General features: G+C 64.5%; 1 protein-coding gene across 4 annotated transcripts; it reads right to left on the bottom strand.

Moving 5' to 3' along the window:
• Positions 1 to 10: 10 nt before the first annotated feature.
• Positions 11 to 18,697, bottom strand: STK11 (serine/threonine kinase 11). Of its 4 annotated transcripts, none has more exons than XM_060007277.1 (10): positions 18,282 to 18,697; positions 10,217 to 10,300; positions 9,325 to 9,414; positions 8,604 to 8,736; positions 8,377 to 8,513; positions 7,493 to 7,620; positions 5,231 to 5,288; positions 4,816 to 5,009; positions 2,648 to 2,861; positions 13 to 1,847 (listed from the first exon to the last, which is right to left on the bottom strand). In XM_060007277.1, the coding sequence occupies exons 1-10, from the start codon at positions 18,569 to 18,571 to the stop codon at positions 1,814 to 1,816; spliced, it is 1,362 nt and encodes a 453-aa protein (XP_059863260.1). In that variant the 5' UTR covers positions 18,572 to 18,697; the 3' UTR covers positions 13 to 1,813. The 4 variants fall into 4 exon arrangements, with proteins under 4 accessions (XP_059863263.1, XP_059863260.1, XP_059863261.1 ...); XM_060007278.1 differs by having other exon boundaries at positions 15 to 1,847; positions 2,648 to 2,866; XM_060007279.1 differs by lacking the exons at positions 13 to 1,847; positions 2,648 to 2,861 and adding an exon at positions 4,430 to 4,705.
• Between the last annotated feature and the right edge of the window lie 659 nt (positions 18,698 to 19,356).

The following is a 19,356-nucleotide window of genomic DNA, read 5'->3' as shown; positions in this document are numbered from 1 at the left end:
CAGCTTAGTCGGCACCGGCGGGGCCTCGGCGCTGGACACACCTGAGGTGCGACGCCCCGGCGCGCCTGCGCTGGGACCGCGGGCCTCGAGCACGCACGCAGTGCCCCAGGCACCCTGCGCCAGCCCAAAGTGCGCACGCACACAGTCCCCTCCGGGCACTTCATCGGGTCGACTAAAGGGAGTGTGGCGGATTCTCAACTTAGGGGTTCCGAGGACCACATTCAACTTCCCTTGGCCCCAGACAGCGGCCTCGGGCTAGTGACCGGGGTCGCCGCGTCCACGGCACGACGCAACGGGAAGCGCATGCGTAGGGCTTGCATCCTGGAGGGGCAGTGCGAGCCGACTGCGCGAGTCGCATGCGCAGAGCGCCCCTCCCAACACCAATCGAGCCTAGCGACGCGTCCGGTTCGCACGCGTCCGGTTAGCACGCGCCGGAGTTCGCGCTAAGGCGCACGCGCAGGGACCAAGGGGCGCCGAGGCTCCGCGAAGAGAGGGCGCGCGGGCCCGGGCTGTGAGGTTAGCTCGAGGCCGTGGCCTCCAAGCCCCCGAAGCCGTTTACCTCACCGCGGCGAGTGCTCGCGGCAGTCCGCGCCCCCTCCGAGCAATAACCGTACTCGCCGCCGCCGCCCCCAGCCCTGTACACGCCCCCCGGTCCCCTTCCTCCCGGTGTCTGCACCCTGAACCCGCCCTCCGCATGTTGAGCGGGCCGCACTTCCCGTAACCACACCGTCCAAAGAGCAACCAGGACTCACCAGTGTTTGAGACACAAAACCCAAACGGTCAAAGTTTCAAGTTTCCCAAGCTTTATTTATTGCCAAAAGATGGGGCAGCCCTCGCCAGCGGCCGAGTCGCCCTGCCCCGCCCCTCGAAGCTTCGTGCTGTCTGTGTACCATCCAGTGATGGAGTTTGTGTTCTGTTTTCTGATTGATTATATTTACTGCATACTCTTGCTTGCTCTGGGTTTTCTCTGGGGACCCAGGAGTACAGAGGCCTTGGGCGAAAGGGGATCAGGCCCCCCTGGCCACTGCACTGTGGAGCTGTGGCCCCTGGGCTGAGCAGAGGGGCCTGTGGAGCTCTGGGGAAGCCGGGTCACCAGAGAGCACAGAGATCCAGCATGGCCAGAGGCAGACACGCGTGGGAGGCCCACGTTTCCACCCGGCACCACCAGCAAGACCTGCAGACCCGGGCCAGCCCGTCCACTGTGGGGTCCACAAAGGGCCCCAGGCTCAGGCTCAGACTCACACCCCCCCACCTGACAGCACGTCCTGCCACCCACAGTTCCCAAACATCCCTCACAACCACAGCTCAAATCCACCTGTTTTATTTTTTCTTAAAAAAGGAGAAGAAAAAAGAACCAACCAAACAATGAAAACAAGGCAGCCGCCGGGCTCCCCTGGGCACTGGGCATGCATCTCGGTCGACAGGCCCACTTGTCCTGCCCGTCCCGCTGAGGCTGTGGTTGGTGGGAACACATCACCAGGTGTGGGAGGCGCTAACGAGCGGCAGAGTAAAAAGAGGGGTCGGGGCGGGCGAGAACCAGTAGTCTCAACGTAAAGTGCATGGCGAGGGCTGGCGTGGGGCCGCGCCGGGCCCACTCCCTCCTCCCCCGGCGGGGGGAAGGGGCTCAGCACAGGATTGCAGTCAGCAGGAGGTCGTGTCCACCGGCCACCAGGGGAGGGCGGACCCCAGTCCCTGCTGTCCCCCAACCACAGCCCTCCAGGACCCTCCGGCTTCCGGAGGGGCAGTCAGCACGAAGGGTGCAGCGGCCGCCTTCCTGGGCAGTGGGCAGCAGGCCAGCAGTCGGCGCGAAGACTTAGCAGGACCTGGCCGGGGCTCCTGGAGACAGGCTGAGACCAGAACAGAAGGTGGGTCACTTTTGGGTCAACGAAAGGCCCTGCATCCCAGGAAGCAGGCCCCCCTGGGGCTGCCCAGAGGGTGGGGAAACTGAGGCCTGGTCATGCCTCAGTGCTGTCAGACGCCTCAGGAGGCTAGGGAGGGCTGCGCTGCCTCAAGAGCCACCCCGGGCATCTCTGGCCACCTGGTGGGATTAAGCACGGCCTTTCTGCCACGGAACCGGGCCTCCCTCCAAAGAGTTCCTACCCCACCTGGCTGGTTCTGCTGCTGGCATACAAATTCCTTGGGAGGTGTTTCAGGGGCAGCTCCTTGGGAGAGGGGACATGGCTGGACAGGGGCTGTAGCCTCAGACCCCTACCCCACTGCTCACATCCTGAGCAGGCGATGGGGTCTCCAGTGCCTCTGGGGCCCAATCACCCTTTGTGGACTGGGCGGTCAGGGCTGGGAAGAGGAAGCAGGGAGGGGAGATGACGGCCTCAGAGCCCAGCCCCTCCTGACCTGCTCACCCCCCAACCCCCAGCCTGGTCTGACGCCAGCATCGCCCTGTTGCAGAAGCAGCCTGGCGGGGTGGGGGTGAGCCCCGCAGGTCTGCAAGACAGGCTGCCGGCTTAGGGGCCCTGATCCTGCACACGCCGCCCCCCGACCCCAGTGTGTGGCCAACGCCCTGATGAAAGTGACCTCCAACCCAGACCCCGGGGGCGACAGGCACAGGCCGTGACAGTGACACCAGCCAAGCAGGGCAGTGCCCACGGCACACCCCCAACCCATTCCTCCGGTCCCCGCCACTTCCCACCTGCAGGCGGCCACCCTCACTGCTGCTTGCAGGCTGACAGCCGGCGAATCTTGCTGCTGGCCGAGCAGGCCTTGCGGGCAGGGTTGGAGGCGGCACTGGCCCGGCGCTCCGCCCTCGACCTGGCGCTCAACTGGGCTGACTCGGTGCCATTCACACACACGGCTTTGGGCGGGCCCCGGCTCTGTGCGCTCCGCCCAGCCTCCTCCTCCGGGACCTGTCCTAGGAAGGAGAAGGCAAACTTGTGCTGACTGGGGGTTCCCGACCAACACGCCCCCAGCGCCCCGCCTGCCCGGGCCCAGGGCACCTCCACCACCTGTCCCACCAGGTCCTGCCAATGGGGAGCAGCGGGGCTGGCCTTCGAGCCGGCTGGGGCGGGGCCCAGCCTACGCTCACCTGCCTGTTCAGGTGTGAGTGGAGCCCTGCACTCAGGTGGGTGGGAACACGGTGGACATCAGGGACCTGGGGCCCGAGCCTTGGCTCTCTCACCTGTGCGATGGCCAGACCTCGCTGGGCCCCGTGGGACTCGGAGGGGCTGGGCTCGGGCCGGGTGTCCGGACTCGCCGTCTCTCCCACAAGAGCCCGCCCCGGCTCTCCACGCCGGCACAAACGGAGAGGCCGTCACAGGTGCCTGCCATGCCCCGGCCCCAACCGTGTGGGCTGCCAGTGCTCACCGGGTCCCAGGGCCACTGGCCCGGGGCCGCCCTCCCCACTCTGTCCCCGCTGAGGCGTGGGGGGAGGGAAGGGTGCGGGAAGCCCATGCTGCCCATGGTGCACCCCCCTCCCATGGATGTTCGCAGGAAACTGCCTGCAGCTGCCTCAAGCCCATCTCCTCCGCACACGGAGCCCCGTCTCCACCAATGGCGTCCTATGCCTGACTCAGCCTCTGAACCTAGCCGGGAGGCACCGGCCCGTGACCGGGAAGCGTCTCAGGTCAGAACCCAGAGCGTGGGGCAGTGTCAGCTGCCTGCTCTGAAGGGGGAGGGGGGCTGCAGGGGCGCTGAGCACCGAAACTCTGTGCAGATCACCTGGGGCCCAGCCTCTGGCACAGTGACCACGGTCGGAGGGTGGCTGGAGGGCACGGGATCTGCCCCACATGCCCTCAAGGCACTGGGGCCACTGGCCCCGACCAACCAACACCCGGCCCAAGGCCCAGCACCAGCCCTCAGGGTGGACGGCAGGACCAGGGACCCAGGGGAGCAGCTGAGAGCCAGCCTCTGACCGTGACCACACGACAGGACCAGAACGGGAGAAGCCCCAACACGGCCCTCTGCCGGCCCACGGGCAGGTCAGCGAGAAGCGGCTGCCCAACCTCAGCACAGGACCGTCCGTCCCCACGTCTCATGTGGAGGACGTTCCCAGGCCAGGGATCTGGCTCCGGCCCAGAGAGCCGCTCTTGAACAAGCCCTCCCCCACCCAGGCAAAGCAGCCCCAAGCCTCTGGAACAGGCCTGAAGAGACGGTGTGTGGTCAGTGCCTCTACAGCCGGCTGACCAGCAAGGCTCACGCCCAGGCACCTGTCCCGGGGCCCTAGTGCCTCTGAGAGACAGGACACCTTGCTTCTATCCTGTGGAAAGGACGGAGGATCCAGGAGGCCTCAGGACTGGACCGTGGCCAGGGTTCCCAGGGCGGGGCATCCCACCTGGCCCCAGGACCCCATGGGGAACAGCTGCAGCCAGATGCACCAGAGGCCTGAGTGTGCCCCCAGGAGAGTGGGACACGCGGACCCACCCTGGGGCTGCTCCCTGGAGGCCCCACTGGCCACCCTGCACACAGGCTCTTTCTACAGTAAACGCCTAAGCCCTAGGCGGCGAGCCGGAAAGAAACAAGCATGACCCGCACACGCTCAGCGGGGCAGACCTTTATGCAGGAGCCTGCGGAACCAGCCCCCGGATAGCACAGCACCGCGGGGAGGCAGGTGGGGCAGCGCTACACTAGGGCCTGAGCTCTGCCCGGAGCTCCTCGGCGGCCCTGGCCTCAGCTTCCTCTCCAGAAAGGTCTGAGCACTGGCTCTCCTGCGGGTCTCTCTCTCTAAGCCCTGCCTCAGACGCCTCCTCGCCACCTGGGGAAGAAGGCCACTTGTCAGAAGGGTGGCCACTGCGGGGAGGGCCACTGGACCCTCGGGCCGGGGGCGGGGCCTCCCCACTTCTCCTGTGACCCCCGGGGACTCACCGGGCACCGTGAAGTCCTGAGTGTAGATGATGTCGTCCTCAATGTCGAAGAGCTCGTCATCCGCAGCGTCGGCACAGCCGTGCAGGTCCTCCAGGTAGGGCACCACTGTCATGCCGCGCCACCGGTCCTTGCAGTCCGCGCTCGGCGGGATGGGCACCGGCTCCTCGGCCGGCGGGTGCTTCTTCCGGAACCAGCTGCGGAAGCCAGCGGGTCACGGCAGCCGGAGGCTTGCCTGGCTCACCACGTGGGCCCACCCCCAATTCCCGCTGAGAACCACGCGGGGTGGGAGAGGGAGAAGGGGCCCAACGGGAGAGACTGAGCCAGCAAGACCCCCGCAGCCCTGACCTCCCCCTCCCCTGCTCCCACTTGCTCTCACCACATGGGCCCCCAAGTGGGGAGCCCTGCGGGGACTCACCTGTGCTGCCGGATCTGCTGTATGGAAAACCGCTTGGCCGGCTCGTATTCCAGCATCCCTGCCGGGGAGACCAGCGGTGGGTGCAGGGGCCAGCACGGGCAGAGGGCCCTCCCCTGCCTGGGAGAGGTGGGGACGCCCGTGGGTGCCCGTACAGGGGAGGGGGTGGCGTGAGTGAGCGGAGCCCCCTCCCCCGCAGGCCTGGCCTCTACAGCCGGGTGCCCAGCACGGGGGCAGATGCTAAGCCCCCAGCTGAACGGAGAAGGACACAGCTGGGGCCGTCTCCCTGTCTTGACACGAGGGGCTGCCCGGCAGACACTACAAAGCCAGGTTGGGAGGACCAAGACCAAAAAAGGCTGGGACGCAGGACGGACAGCCCACCCCAGTGACCCTGAACCTGTTCACACGCCCTAAGGAGACAAAGCACATGGCTCGCCCCTGCTGGTGCCCATCGGCTTTGGCCAGCAAAGCCTGTGACTAGCCATTCTAGCTAGGACACCAAAGCCCCCCGAGGCAGCGGCAGGAGAACCGGAGGCCTCGAGGGCAACACACCGTATGTAGACACTGGTGTGAGGGCCTTTTGCCTGGCACCCGGACACTCAGAAGGGGCAAGGCTGACCTGCAGGCTGTGCTGGGCTGGCCCGAAGCAGCAAAGGGCGGCACCCCCCCCGCAGGGCTGCAGGGGGCCCAGGGCCCAAGGTCCCCAGCCCCCACCATGCTCAAGTGCCCACCCCCTTCCCCACGGGAGGACCGAGCGTGACGCAGAGAGGGGGATGGGGGCGGCAGGGCTCTGCACACCACCTCTTGGAGGTGCCTTTGTTCTCAGGAAACGAGAGGCCATTTCAGAAGCTGGGGCTCAGAGAGCTGAGTGTCTGAGTGATGTGAGAGAGGAGGAAAGGTCAGGGTCGCGGGCTCGCTGCAGGAGGGCAGGGCCAGCGCGGTGTTCCAGACACTCACGGGGGAGGCAGCTCAACAGCCCAGTGGCCGGGAGGAGCCTGCATGCAGAGTGCAGTGCAAAGGCCCTGAGGCAGGCCTGGGCGGAGGAAGCGAGAATGGGACACCCTGCCTGGACCTGGGGACAGGGACACGGGTGCCCTCTGCCATCTCGTCGGCCCCTCCTGGGGCTGTTTTGAGCGTTTATGAGAGCGAGGGTGGCAACAGATCATCATCTGTGTCACTGGAGCAAAGAAAGCTCCGTACAGAGGAAACTCCAACCCACCAGCCCCTGGCGAAGGAAGGAGAGTCCGAAACAACAGCTCACCGCCTGCAACAGCCCTCGGCCCTCAGTGGAGCTGGGGGAGGCCAGGGGGCACGCTCCGGGCACCCCCAAGGACAGGGCCCACGAGCTGCTAAGGAGCGCTCAGGTGGGGAGGGCTGGGACTGAGCCAGCCGGGCCACCGCCTCCCGCTTGCTGGCTCCTCCCACATTCCAAGAAGACCCCAGGCAGGCGGTACGCCCACCCCTCTGAGGGCCCTGGGGCAGCTGGCAATGCAGGCCTGGACTGCGGGGGGTGGGGGGGGTGGGGGGCCGCAGAGCACTGGGAACGCGGCTGCCCAGCTTCATTTCACCTTCATTAACAAGCCAAAGAACCGGTGAGACTCAGTCATCAGAAAGCTCAGGCGCCACGCAGGGCTGTGAAGATCCTCTTGGCTGTGCCTCACAGGAAGGCCGGGCACTGACCCAGCGTCCAGCACAAGCCGAGAGTCAGGTCAGTTACACAGAGCCCGGGACTGTGGGCAGGGAACCTAGGACGGTGCCGGTCACACAGGGCGATACCCTGCATGTGCTGCGTCATCAAAACTAACTTCAGGCAAGCCCCAGGATGCTGGTGTGGCTCTCACCCATCCACGCCCAGACAGGCCCCTGCCATACACAGACAGCGCCACCTGCTGTACAGGCCGGGAACTGCAGCAGGAAGAGGCCTCCCCCCCCGCCCCCCCCCGCAGGAGACCCCCACTCAGCAGGCGGACTGGGGTCCCCGCTGCTACTTCACTGTAGGGATGGGGGATCAGAACAGGGTGGAACGAAGGCCCAGGGCAGGCAGTGGAGCCCAGAGGAGCCAGCGGCCCCTCGCAGGCGCCCCTGCGCCCACTGCTCTCCACACCCGACTAGGCTCTGCACCACCCCGCCCCGCCCCGCCCCATGTCGGGGAACTGCACAGAGAAGGGTCGGCCCACGGGAAACCCACGGGGGCCCCAGTACCCGCCGCCAGCCCACCCACCCCACCCACCCCTACAGCCCAGCCTCCTGCCTCGAGGGCCTCACCTTTGAGCAGGTCTGAGAGTGGGGGGCCGCAATCCCCCGGGATGGTGTAGTCCCCCTTCCCGATGTTCTCAAACAGTTTGTAGATATTGTCCCCCTCGAACGGGTACAGGCCTGTCGTGATGTTGTAGCTGCGGCCCCAGGAAGGACAGACCAGTCAGGAGGGCCTGCCTCGCGCCCCAGCCTGGAGCCAGTCTGGTCCCGAACCTTAACCACCCCCACCTGTGGGGACTTGGACTTGGTGAGGAGTCCAATGTTCTGGAACACATGGTGGTGGCGGCTCACTAGGAAGATATGGAAAGCCACCGGATGGCACGCTCTGACATGGTGGGTCAACGGTATACGAGTCAGCTCTCAGTAACATGAAACGGGACACCCACGCCACTGGCTGCGCGCACAGGGGGCTGCAGCGTGAACTCGCCTCGGGCAGGAGAGGCTTCCAGAGAACACAGGCCCACCCAGTGCCGCCTGAGCTCATGGAGGAACAGACGACCACGTGGCGGCGTCTGGGTCGGGGGTACGCAGCGGTGGGCCGAGCATCGCCGGCGACTCATGGTGTCTGAGAATTCTCAGCCCCAGGAGTCAGGATGGAAACACCCACCCAACAGCGACTGTGGCCGGTGTGGGAAGCAGCGCAGGTGGAGACCAGCACAAGCCCAAGGTGGGCGGGGGCCAGGAGGATGGCCGGTCCCAGTGCCTGTCTCCCCACCCATGGGGGCTCCTGACCCCGGCTCTGTGGCCTTCACAGACTCTAGGGGGCAGCAGCAGCTGGGGGACCTGCCAGGAGGGGCAGGTCAGGGAAGCCTGGAGCCCAGACGGGGTACCTGGGGCCGGGGGGGTGATGGAGGACCCCTGGAGTGGAGGGACCCAGGCCCAGGGGCACTTACAGTGTGACCCCAGCTGACCAGATGTCCACCTTGAAGCCAGAGAAGGTGTCCAGGCCATTGGCGATCTCGGGCGGCTGGAACGCGGGGGAACCCTGGCTCGTCCGGCACGTGTCGTCCTCGGCAAACGGGTGCAGGGCCTGTAGCAGCACCAGACAGCCCTCAGGGAGCGGCCCTCGGCGGGGCCGGGACCCCACCCCGGGTCTGGCTTGGGGGTGGGGGGCACCTACCTCGGCCACGCCCAGGTCGGAGATCTTGAGCGTGCCACCCGTGGTGAGCAGCAGGTTGCCGGGCTTGATGTCCTTGTGCACGATGCCCTGGCTGTGCAGGTACTCCAGGCCGTCCACCAGCTGGCAGAAGTACCTGCAGGGCACAGCCTCTGTGACCCACCGCACCAAGAGGCGCGGCCCCACCTGTCGGGAACCTCAGCTGCCTGGAACAGCTGCCTGCAGCGACCCAGCGGGACCAAGGATGGGAGGCCGAGGCTCAGGGGCCGTCGGTGCCGGGCAGCCCATCAGGGAACCAGAGGGCCAGTGGCTGGGCTGATCCACTCCTGGGCCCCCGCTGCAGTAGCTCCCACCACGGGCACCTGCCCCAGCTGCCCCCCCAGCCTGGGCAGCCCAGGGGCCCTGCTATCATCCCAACCTCTGTGGCCTGGATACAGCCCTGCTGCCCCCCCGTCCCCCCTGGGGCCAGGGACCCAGGCCAACCCACTGACCCCTCACACCACAGGCCAGCTGGTCCTACAGCAATTCGGTGTTAGGGGTTGACTGCCCAGGAAAACTAGCCAGCCGGGGCAGTACAGGCCGCTGTCAGCAGCTTCCCAAGCACAGGAGGCCCCAAAGCCTCGGTGGCGGCCACAGTGGGGCAGGGAGGTGCACAGAGAGGAGCTTGGACCTGTGAGTGACCGGGCGGGGGCGGAGGGGGCAGCAGTGGGGTCCGCACGCTCACCCGTGGGCCTGGCACACGGGGAAGCGCTTCTCGGGCACGCTGTCCAGCATCTCCTGCATGCCGCACACGCAGTACTCCATCACCATATACGTGCGGCAGTGCTAAGGAAGGCACGCTCAGCCAAGCCTCTGCCCCAGATGGGCCATCCCCAGGGAACAGACAGATGCCAGGGGGTGAAGGCTGCACTAGTGCAGTGAGCTGGAGACCCCAGAGGGATCACAGGTGCTGCAGGAAGCCCCCCGGTCATTCCACACCCCAAGGAGGAGCTCAAGCCCCAGCCCTGGCCCCCAAAGGAGCGAGGAGGGGCGTGCTGGCCCTGTGGAGAGAAGGCCTGAGCAGGGGCGGGAGGCCAGGGAGAGACGAGGGCAGCACAGGGGTGGGGCTGCGGAGCAGGGGTGGGGAGCCCAGGGCCAGGCTGAAGCCCCCCAGCCGCATCTACACCGTGGAGGGGCAGCCCTGCGACTAGGATGGAGAGGACCCCCATCACCCTGCATCCAGCGAGTCAGTGACAGGCCCCTCTGCGACACAGGCCCCTCAGCAGGCCCTGGGGCCCCTATACCCTGCTTCTCGGAGCTGCAGCCCAGGAGTAAAGGGCGAAGGCCGAGGACACTCCCAGTACACCACTGCCGCAGTGACACAGTCCCCATCCCTTCCCCCATGCATCCGCCACAGGCCAGGGCGCACAGCCCTCCAAACAGAAGCCAGGAAAGCGTCTCGCTCCTGGGACCAGGCTGACAGCAGGGCCCCAGCTCCACATGAGAACAGGAGATCTAAGCAGAGAACCAGCCTGCATCCTGCAGCGCCCCCCGTGGGCACTCACTGGAGAGGGGCCCCAGCCCCAAGGTCGGCAGCGCTCAGGGAACACCTGGCACCCCGAGCCCCAAAAGGATATATCTTCTGCTTCTCCTCGTTGTACAGCACGTCCACCAGCTGGATGACGTTTTTGTGCCGTAACCTCCTCAGCAGCTGGATTTCCCTGAAGACAGAGGACGGAGGCGTCAGCCAAGCCCCTTGGCCCGGCAGTGCCGCCAGCCCCCAGGAACCGTGCAGAGGGCAGCACCGGAGTGAGCAGCTCCGCACAGGGGCAGCTAGTCCTGGGCATGTCCCCGAGCCCAGCAACACGACCAGGCCCCGTACCCGCATTTTAACTGAAGACGCACAGAGACCACAGCGAAGGCCGCGCGGGGACAGCAGGAGAGCACGCGGGAGTTGGGGCTCCAGCCAGGTCCCCGCATCCCCCCACCCACTCCTCCCTCTGGAACTGAAGCCCAGGCTCCCCGCCGCTGTCAGGGCAGCTCCACGAGGACTCCCTGCAGGAGCTGGGGGCAGGGCGGGGGCCGGGCAGCTCCGCAGAAGGTTGAACAGTCACCAACTGACCCAGCACCTCCAATCAGGGCACGTGCCCGGGAGGACCGAGAGCACGGCGACCCGGTCACACGTGCTCATGGCAGCACTGTCCACGGGAGCCCAAGGGCGGATACAACTCCAGTGTCCCTCCACACATGGGAACATCACTCAACCCTGAGAAGAGGTGAAAGCCCTGACACTCGCTACAGCGTGGACGGACCCTGAGAACACGATGCTCAGTGAGAGAAGCCAGACACAGAAGGACACACAGTGTGTGATTCCATTGATGGGCAACGTCCAGAACAGGCCGGTCTACAGACAGAGAGTGGGTTCCTGGTTGTCAGGGACTGGGGATGGGATGGGGTGACTGATGAGGACAGGACTTCCTTTTGGGGTAACGGAATGTTCTGGAACTAGACAAAGATGAGAGTTGCTACGAAGATACTAAATGTCACCGAATTGCATGGTATGTGAATAATACGTCAATAAAGATTTTTTAAAGTCCTCACCGGGAAGCCCAACCATGAAACATAAGACCAGCCGGGCAGGTGAGGGGTCCCCAACGTCATGAGACCCGAGGCGCATGCCTCCCACTGTCCACATTCCATGAAGAGGTCGCCTATTCCAGGAAGCCGTTCCTGACCACACCCCACCCTCGCACACCAGCACGGATCCTGTGCCTTCGACACCACCCACCCTCCCCAGCGTAGGTCCTCCTCCCATGCAGATTCCCTGGCCCGGCACTCATGCAGCCTCTGAAGGGAGGGTGCCCCGGAAACAGCATTTCTGTGTAGCACCCACTCCCCAGACCCATAGCACAGGAGGCCACCGACTTGCTGGAGGAAACACAGCTTTACAGCTGCTTCCCGTGAGCTCACTGCCTGCCTGGCCTGCCCCCCACCCCACTCCCACCCTCACCAGAGGGTTGCGGGGCGCAGCAGTAACTCTGCCCTCATTCCCCCCATCATTCCGCGCTTATCCCTAACCACCTGACCTCTGAGGTCTGGGATGCTGCACACATTTCAATCCACACCTGAGTGGGAGGGAGGGGAGGAGACTCACAGACGTTGGGGTCACCCTGGTTTACACCGCCTGACCTTTGGGATTTATCCTGGTGTCCAGCGTGAACAGGGATCACACTCAATTTTCCCCCAAATAAATGACACACAGTAGCTCCGCCTCAGCACTGTGACGTTGGCGTGTCCTGGGCTCTATGGGGTGTGGAGCAGCATCTGACCTCCACCCCTTTGATGCCAGGAGCCCCCCTCCCTCATCGTGACAACCACAGATGTCCCCAGGTATCGCCAGGTATCCCTGGGGGCAAGACGGCCCAGGTGAGAGTCCTGCTATAAAGGACCAGGAACGTTCTGGGGTGTGGGGAGCAGACCCTGTACCGCCCCTTCTGGCCTGTGAGCCCCTCTTGACCTCTGGCAAGTGCTCCCTGAACCTTCCCACCTCGGGCCCCAGTGCTGGTCCCCCAGATCTCACTCACTCACTCAGTCTTGCAACGGATGGACCTTACCAGGCCCCTGTGGGTCAGGCCCCGGTCAGGTGGGTGCCCTGTCCGTGGGGGCTTGGGTGCACCTCTGACGCTCCGGGTCCACCACCACTTGTCAGGGAGCGGCGCTGTGCCCCCAGTGCCCCCAGGCGTCCTTCCCGCTCTCGCCCAGACCACCCCACAGCTCTGACTCCCAGCCTTGCTTGCTGCCAGCTCTCCGGGGCCAGAGCTCAGCTCTGCTGACTCAAGGACCCTCCCCCGCGGGCAAGTCCCCTCCCTTTCTGACAGTCGAGGGCTGGTGGCCGCCCCGGGCCACACGGCACAGCAGCCTTTGTCATGACAGTGGTGACCAGGCCTTTGGGGTCCCTGCCAGGACTGAGTATAGAACTCCTCCTCGCAGGGGTCCCAGGGGCAGGGGTTCCAGGGGCAGGTGCAGAGCCGGCTCCCCTCAGAGACCAGTGTTTGGCACCTGCCGTCCACCCAGCCAGCCAAGTACCCGCTGAGCTACCTGGCCAGAGCCGCCATGGGGTCTGCGGCCCAGAAGGGAAGGGTGTCACGTGGGGAGCAAGCTGTCGCGAGCTACAAGCTGGGGGGGGCTGAGGGGGGTGCCCAGCGCAGACTCTGACCCTGTGCCAGCCTCCCTGGGAAGCTGGCTCCGGGGGGGCTGAGGGAGGGCCCAGCGCAGACTCTGATCCTGTGCCAGCCTCCCCGGGAAGCTGGCTCCGGGCACTCTCCCTCTCGTCTCCATCCAGAGGCGCTGCAGCGGCTAACTAAACAACACGTGTGGACACCAGAAGGCCCTTCGTACCTGGAGCCAACACGTGGCCACCACCTGGAGCGCTTACAGCCAGGCTTCAAGCAGCGTCTGCCGACCCAAGTGTGGGAACCCGCCTGAACTCAGACACAGGCTGCCAATAACACGCGTGGCAGCTCCAGGAGGGGGGCCCGCGGCTAGTCCAGGGGCCCCGGGGAGCTCACCCCAGGCCTTCCAAAGCGAGGACAAGCCCCATGGCTCTGCCTTCTGTGCCGTGAGATACCTGGGCCTGGAACCATCTTCCGGGCCGCACCTCCCCATCCGCCCACTGCCTTTGGGGCAAACTTCTGTGCGGGAGGAGGCGGACGGCAGCACCCCTCCCTCCACAATTAAACAGCTCACCCCCTACTCTGATGCCGACAAAGCCAGCCCTGAAGGGAGGTCCCCGCGCTGTGGGTGCGTCAAGCGCTCATGTGGTCAGTTAACCGTGATGGAAACCTCCTGGAGAAAAATGTGTAAGTTCCAGTATGGATACCAGAGAAGTGGCTACAGTGTCCAGCTCCTCCGAAAGAGGAGAACCACACCCACAGGCGGCATGGAGACGTGCGCTCCAAGCGGGTAAAATGGGTGTGGAGGACCCCCGAGACATTCACTGCAGAGACCCGGCCAGGGAGGAGCTGCTACACCTTCTCTGAGTTCTCCGTCTCCTACAAAGCACACCACTGACCGGAAAAATAGAAAAACAGTATTTAAAGAAAGAGGAAAAGCCAGGCGCTCAGCCAGGATGCAGGAAGTAAAGTGACAGGAAGCTGAGCCTTCCGGCCCGGCCGCAGCTGCTCAGGGCGGGTGTCACAGGGACCTGCCTGCAGTGCCGCCTGAGCAGAGCGGACTGCTGGGGATGGACTCGCTGACTACCCAGGAGGGAAACGGAAGAGCCCCTGGAGCTCACAGAGGAATGGAAAGGAGCTGCCACCACGGTCGCCCATCCCACAGCCGCCGGGGATGCACCCACCTCTTTCCCTCCAGACGGGGATGGTGACAGGCATGGGTCCACAGAGAGCAGGGGAGGGGACGATGGCAGCTCTGGACGAGGGACACTGAGCAAGACCCCCCTCACCCCTTGGCCTCTCTGCTGATGCTTCTAATCATATGGCAAGAGGCCATCGGGGATCCGGGAGAGAGACTAAAATGAGGAGGAATTCACTAAAAGTGAAGTTCAACACAAACACTCGCTCACGCAGCTTCCCAGAAGCACAATTCCTAACGGGCACCAAGTGGGGACAACCCGAATGTCCACTGACGGTTGAGTGGATACACCACGTCCCTCCACACCCGGGAACATCACCTGAAAAGGGGTGAAGCACTGACACTCACTACCACGTGGATGGACCCTGAGAACACGATGCTCAGTGAGAGAAGCCAGACACGGAAGGACCCACGGTGTGTGATTCCACTGGTGGGAAACGTCCAGAACAGGCAGATCCATAGAGACAGGGAGTGGGTTCCTGGCTGTCAGGGGCTGGGGGAGTGAATGCTGATGGGGGCGGGGTTCCTGTTGAGGGGATGGGAGGGATGTCCTGGAATTAGAGGTTATGGTTACACTCTCTGAAAATACTAAACGACACTGAGTTACCTACTAATAGTTGAATTTTACGTCACGTAAATTATGTCTCATTAAAGCCGTTAAAAGAACGAATCGCCGTGTAAAAGAACGAATCGCCATGCAGCATGAGGTCAACATGGGATAAAGGGCAGCTTTGATGTGATTCCCAACACACTCCTGAGTGAGGAGCCAGTGTCCCCCCCCACCCCCTGCGCCACAGCCTGGGGTGTATCCCAATGGCCCCTGAGCTCCCACTGCACCTCACAGTCACACCCCTTGGCCAGGGAAGGACCAGACAGGGAGGCCGCGAGGACGTTCAGTGCGGGGCGCCTCAGTGGACCAGCCGTGCCCTATCGCTACCAGCCTGGCCTCACGGCAGAATCCTTCCCAATGGGGGGTGGGGGGCAGGTGCCCAGCAGATGCCAGGACCTGGCAGAGGCCACTCAGGACGGGAACAAAGGCCAGCAAAGTCCAGGCTCTGCTGTACGTGCTAAAATCCCAACCACTCACCCCCCAGGTTTAAGTACCTGCCAGTCGCTACTGGCCTGGCCAAGGGAGGCCCAGCCTAGAGACTGGCGTCGGCCTGCTGGGACCCAGCCACACGGGCAGGGACGCCGGTGAAGGAGGCTGGCAGGGCCGCGAGCCGCCCAGCGCCGGCCCCGCACGGCTAAGTGCCCGCACCCCGCACACACTGGGTACAGACCCTGACCTGCCTCACACAGACGGGCCGTGGGGCACACAGACTGCCCTGGCCGCTGTACGCTTCTAAACAGCTGATGAAAGCCCACAAAGAACAGTATCTTGGGACAGGTGAGAATCCCGTGAGCGGGGCCCATCTGCCACCCAACTTCCCCGGGGGGTTGCGTCAGAGGGGCGTGTGCCCACCGTCTGTATGGGTGCGAAACCCCACGGCTGCCCCCAGCCAGGGAGGCGCCAGCGCGGCTTCTGCTGCCAACCGGGAAAGCAAGCAGGTACAACTTACTGTTGAAAATGATCTTTAGGGGAGTTTAATTTTTCATTAAAAAGTGCTTGGATAGGTGACGAAAACATGCTAAACAAAGGCTCGAAGGGAGCGTGGCAAAGGCATTAGTATTAAAACGATGAGTAATTTCTGTCTTACTTCTCGGTGGTTTTCAGAACTTTCGTGTTTTACAATAAGAGCAAATTAGTCTTTGTGAGCAAGAGGGGGACAAGCACAGACCCACAGCAGCCCTCCTGGGAAGAGCCACAAGGGGGGAGGACCTCCTTTAACACAAAGTGCATTCTTTAAGGAAAAGCTTCCCATCCCAACTGGAGCTGGAGGACTCCTGAGGCTTCTCTGGAAAATTCTGGATGCTTCACTCCAAGAGAAGAGTCTGGAGTTGAGTTCATTAAGTCTCTCCAAGACAAAGGAGCCTTTTTTCCCTGCAGCCGCCTGGCGGCAAGGCTGACCCAGAAGCCTGGATCTCTGGGCCGGGGAGCGGACACCCAGCCCTTGCTTGAGCCCAGGGCCTCACCTCCTCCGGCCTCCAACCCGGGGCACTCTGTCAGGACTCAGAACAAGGGGACAGGGTGCCTCCGAGCAGGGCGCGCCCCCTCACAGCGCCCAAGGAAGGAGGCGCGGTGGGTTTTAACCCGCAGCCGCATACCCAGCAGGTCCTCACGCCACACGCTGCAGACGGCAGGTGAACGCACGGGGCCAGCGCTGCGCTCCAAGGGGCCTCAGAGAGGTGAAGACCTGCGCTTCTAGGGCTAAGCTGGAGGAACCGGCCCAGGCCCTGCAGCTGTGACACCTCGTGTTGACTGCCAGGCCGGCTGTGGACCGCCAACCACTCTGCCTCCTGGGCCTCAGTTTCCCCTCCGGTTCTTCGGATGGACACTGTGTCTCCACAGCTCCTGGGACCGTGGCTGACCGCTCAGGAAACGAGGACTGGGAGCCAGCAGGCTGCGACCCTCCAGTGGGGCAGCAGAGCACGAGGGTACGCTTTGGGTGGTGAACGAACGTCCCCTAACTTGACCTTGAGCATGTGCATTTGCATGTGGGGAGGGCCTTTATCACGTGTACATCATGCTTTGGCAGAAGTGGGCGCTCGACACCTCCATCGCATCTGCGGATGTGCTGGGACCCACTCAGCTCTGCTGCCCCCAGTCCACGCCCCTGGACGCGTGCACTCCCTGAAGCCCCAGGGATGGCCAGCAGGGTGGGCTTGGGCGACTCTAGCCAGACAGATCAGTTGGGGCTGGAAAGCAGCCTGGCCCCTTGGGGACGGACTCTGGGAACCCCTCCTACCTCGGGGTGCTACTCCCAAGAGGCTGGGGCCTGGGGTGCCAAAGCAGCCCAGCGTAAAGCACCGGCACCAGAACACCTCCACGGACCCAGGCTGACCTCAGGCGGAGGGAGGGTGCATCCATTCTGCAAGAGCACAGCACCGCGTTCCCTGGACAGATCCAGGGATGAGGCCTAAGAGGAGCCAGGAGGACGAGGACCAGCCCTGGAGAGTGGGGGGGCCCAACCCGGAGCAACGGCCAACTGGCATCCCGAGGGCCACGTCTCCCCCACACGCTTCTGCCTTAATGAGAAAATGTGACTTAGAAGCAGGGAGTGGGGATCTGATGAGAGGCATGGCCTCGCTTGGCCCACAGGAGGGCACCCGCTGTCCCCTGGCCTGTCTCCCCAGGACACCGGTGGCCCCTGCCCCACCCCCACCCTGCAGGTAAGAGACGGGCACAGAGAACTGAACAACTGGCCCTGGGGCGCCTGGCCCCACCTTCGCCGGGGGTCCACAGCTGGGGCACTGACCACAGCCAATCAGGTCTCAACACCCTGCTCCCCGACTTGACCACCCTAGGCAGCCCAGAGCAGGCAAAAACAGCTGGGCAGCGCGCTGTCACACTGCATGAGAGCAGGGGGGCCAGGAGGAGGGAATGAAAGTGGATCTGGGAGCAGCACTCCCAGTACCGGCCAAGGTCACCAGCCAGTCCCGCTGCCGCCTGGCCCGTGAGATAAACCCCTCGGCTCGGGCAGGGCAGCAGCGATAAGGATGGGTGGCCCCTCCTGAAACCAGCAAGAGGGATGGAGGCAGGGCTCCCACTGTCCTGGCGGCGGTGGGGTCTGCACACAGACCCCACCATCTCTGGGATGTCAAGGGGCAGACGGGTGCCTGAAAAAATACGTGTAAAAAGTTTGCGGGGTCACAAGTTGACCCCCTTCTCAGGAGTCACCGGGCCTGCGACTCGCCAAAGTGTCCTGTGTCACATCCCAGGAAAGTGAGAAAGGGCGAAGTTCCCCCCTGCTGACTGATAAGCCGGTGCAAACAATTATTTTTGGCAACCGCACGGTCCCCCTCCAAAAGGATAAACAAACCGCGTGTCCCCAGCCCTACTAAGAGCCGCGCGCTGCGCGGAAACCTGCCGGCGGCGGGCAGGCCCCTTTCCGAGCCCAACTGCTCTCAGCCAAACCAACGCCGGCCGCTTCCGCCGGGCACCTCAGCCCTCCGGACAGCCGGGAAGGCAGAGGGGGTGAGGGGCGCCCCCTTCCGAGGAGGGTTCCGCATCGGCCGAGAGCACAGGACGCCCAACCGCAACAAGCTAGTCTGACTTCACCAAAGTACCCTAGCGAGTTGCCCACGACCTTCCCCGGCTGGTCGGCTCGGGTGCTTAAGGAAAGAGAGGACGAAAGGAAGAAAGCGAGAAATGGAGGGAGAAGAAAGGGAGGAAAGGAGGAAGGAGGGGGCCGCCCAGCGGGCCGCGCCCCCACCCAGGAAGCCCGCACTTACTTCTTTACGTTGGCCTCCCCGTTGGGGATCCTCCGCAACTTCTTCTTCTTGAGAATTTTGACGGCTCTCCGGCACAGCGTCTCCGAGTCCAGCACCTCCTTCACCTTGCCGTACGACCCCTCCCCCAGCAGGTCCCCCATCAGGTACTTGCCGATGAGCTTGGCCCGCTTGCGGCGGGGCTGGTAGATGACCTCGGTGGAGTCGATGCGGTGGATGAACGTGTCCATCCCCACCGACATCAGCTCGCCCTCTGTAAACATGCCCAGCTGCTGCGGGTCGGCCACCTCCATCCTAGACCCCAGGCCTCCGACTCCCGCCGGCGGTCCCTTATCCCCTTTCTGAGCTTCGCGGTGGACGGTTCTTCCGTTTGTCACCCCCCCCCCCAAATTCCCTTCTTCAAAAATAAAAGTCAACAAAATCTCAAAAAAAGAAAAAAAAAAAAAAAAAAGGAAAACCCTTCTTGGAAAAGAAACGATTGTACTGAACGTGAGTTCAAGAGGCGCGCCTGGTCCAGAGCCCGGGCAACCGGGCGTGCGCAGCGTCCCAAGTTTGGGGGCCGCCCGGCCTCGCAGCTTCGAGGCGGGCCGGCGCGTCCACGGGGGCCCTCGAGAGGCCGGTGGGGCCGGGAAGTGCTAGGTCATTCTCCAGGGACTTTAGACCCTCGAACGAACACGGCCGCGGCAGAGTCGAGTCTTCTCCGCGCCGTCCATTACCAGCGGCCCATGGCGCGCGCCGGGGGCCCCGCACAGGCCGGCCCCGGGGCCCCCAGAGCTGGGCAGGCGAGCTTAGCCGGGGGCCGGGCGCGCCTCTCGGGGGCGTCTCCCGCCGACCTCGCCGTCCGGGGAGCCCGAAACGCCGGCAGGTGCGTGTCCTGAGCGCGCGGGGCACCTCCGTCCGGCCCAGCCGGCTCCCGCCGGCGCCGGGGCAGCCCGGGGCCCGCCGACCGCAAGGAACAAGCCCCGTCCGAGCCGCCCACTGCCCGGGCGCCCGCACACCGGCCCGGGACCCCGAGCGGCCGCGCGGGCCCGGCGGGCGCCCCTCCCCAAACGGCAGCCCGCGCTCGCTCTCCGCCCGA

The sequence above is a fragment of the Delphinus delphis genome, chromosome 3 (genome assembly GCF_949987515.2).
Source record: "Delphinus delphis chromosome 3, mDelDel1.2, whole genome shotgun sequence".
NCBI classification, from domain to species: Eukaryota; Metazoa; Chordata; class Mammalia; order Artiodactyla; family Delphinidae; genus Delphinus; species Delphinus delphis.
This window is presented reverse-complemented; position numbering and strand designations above follow the sequence as displayed.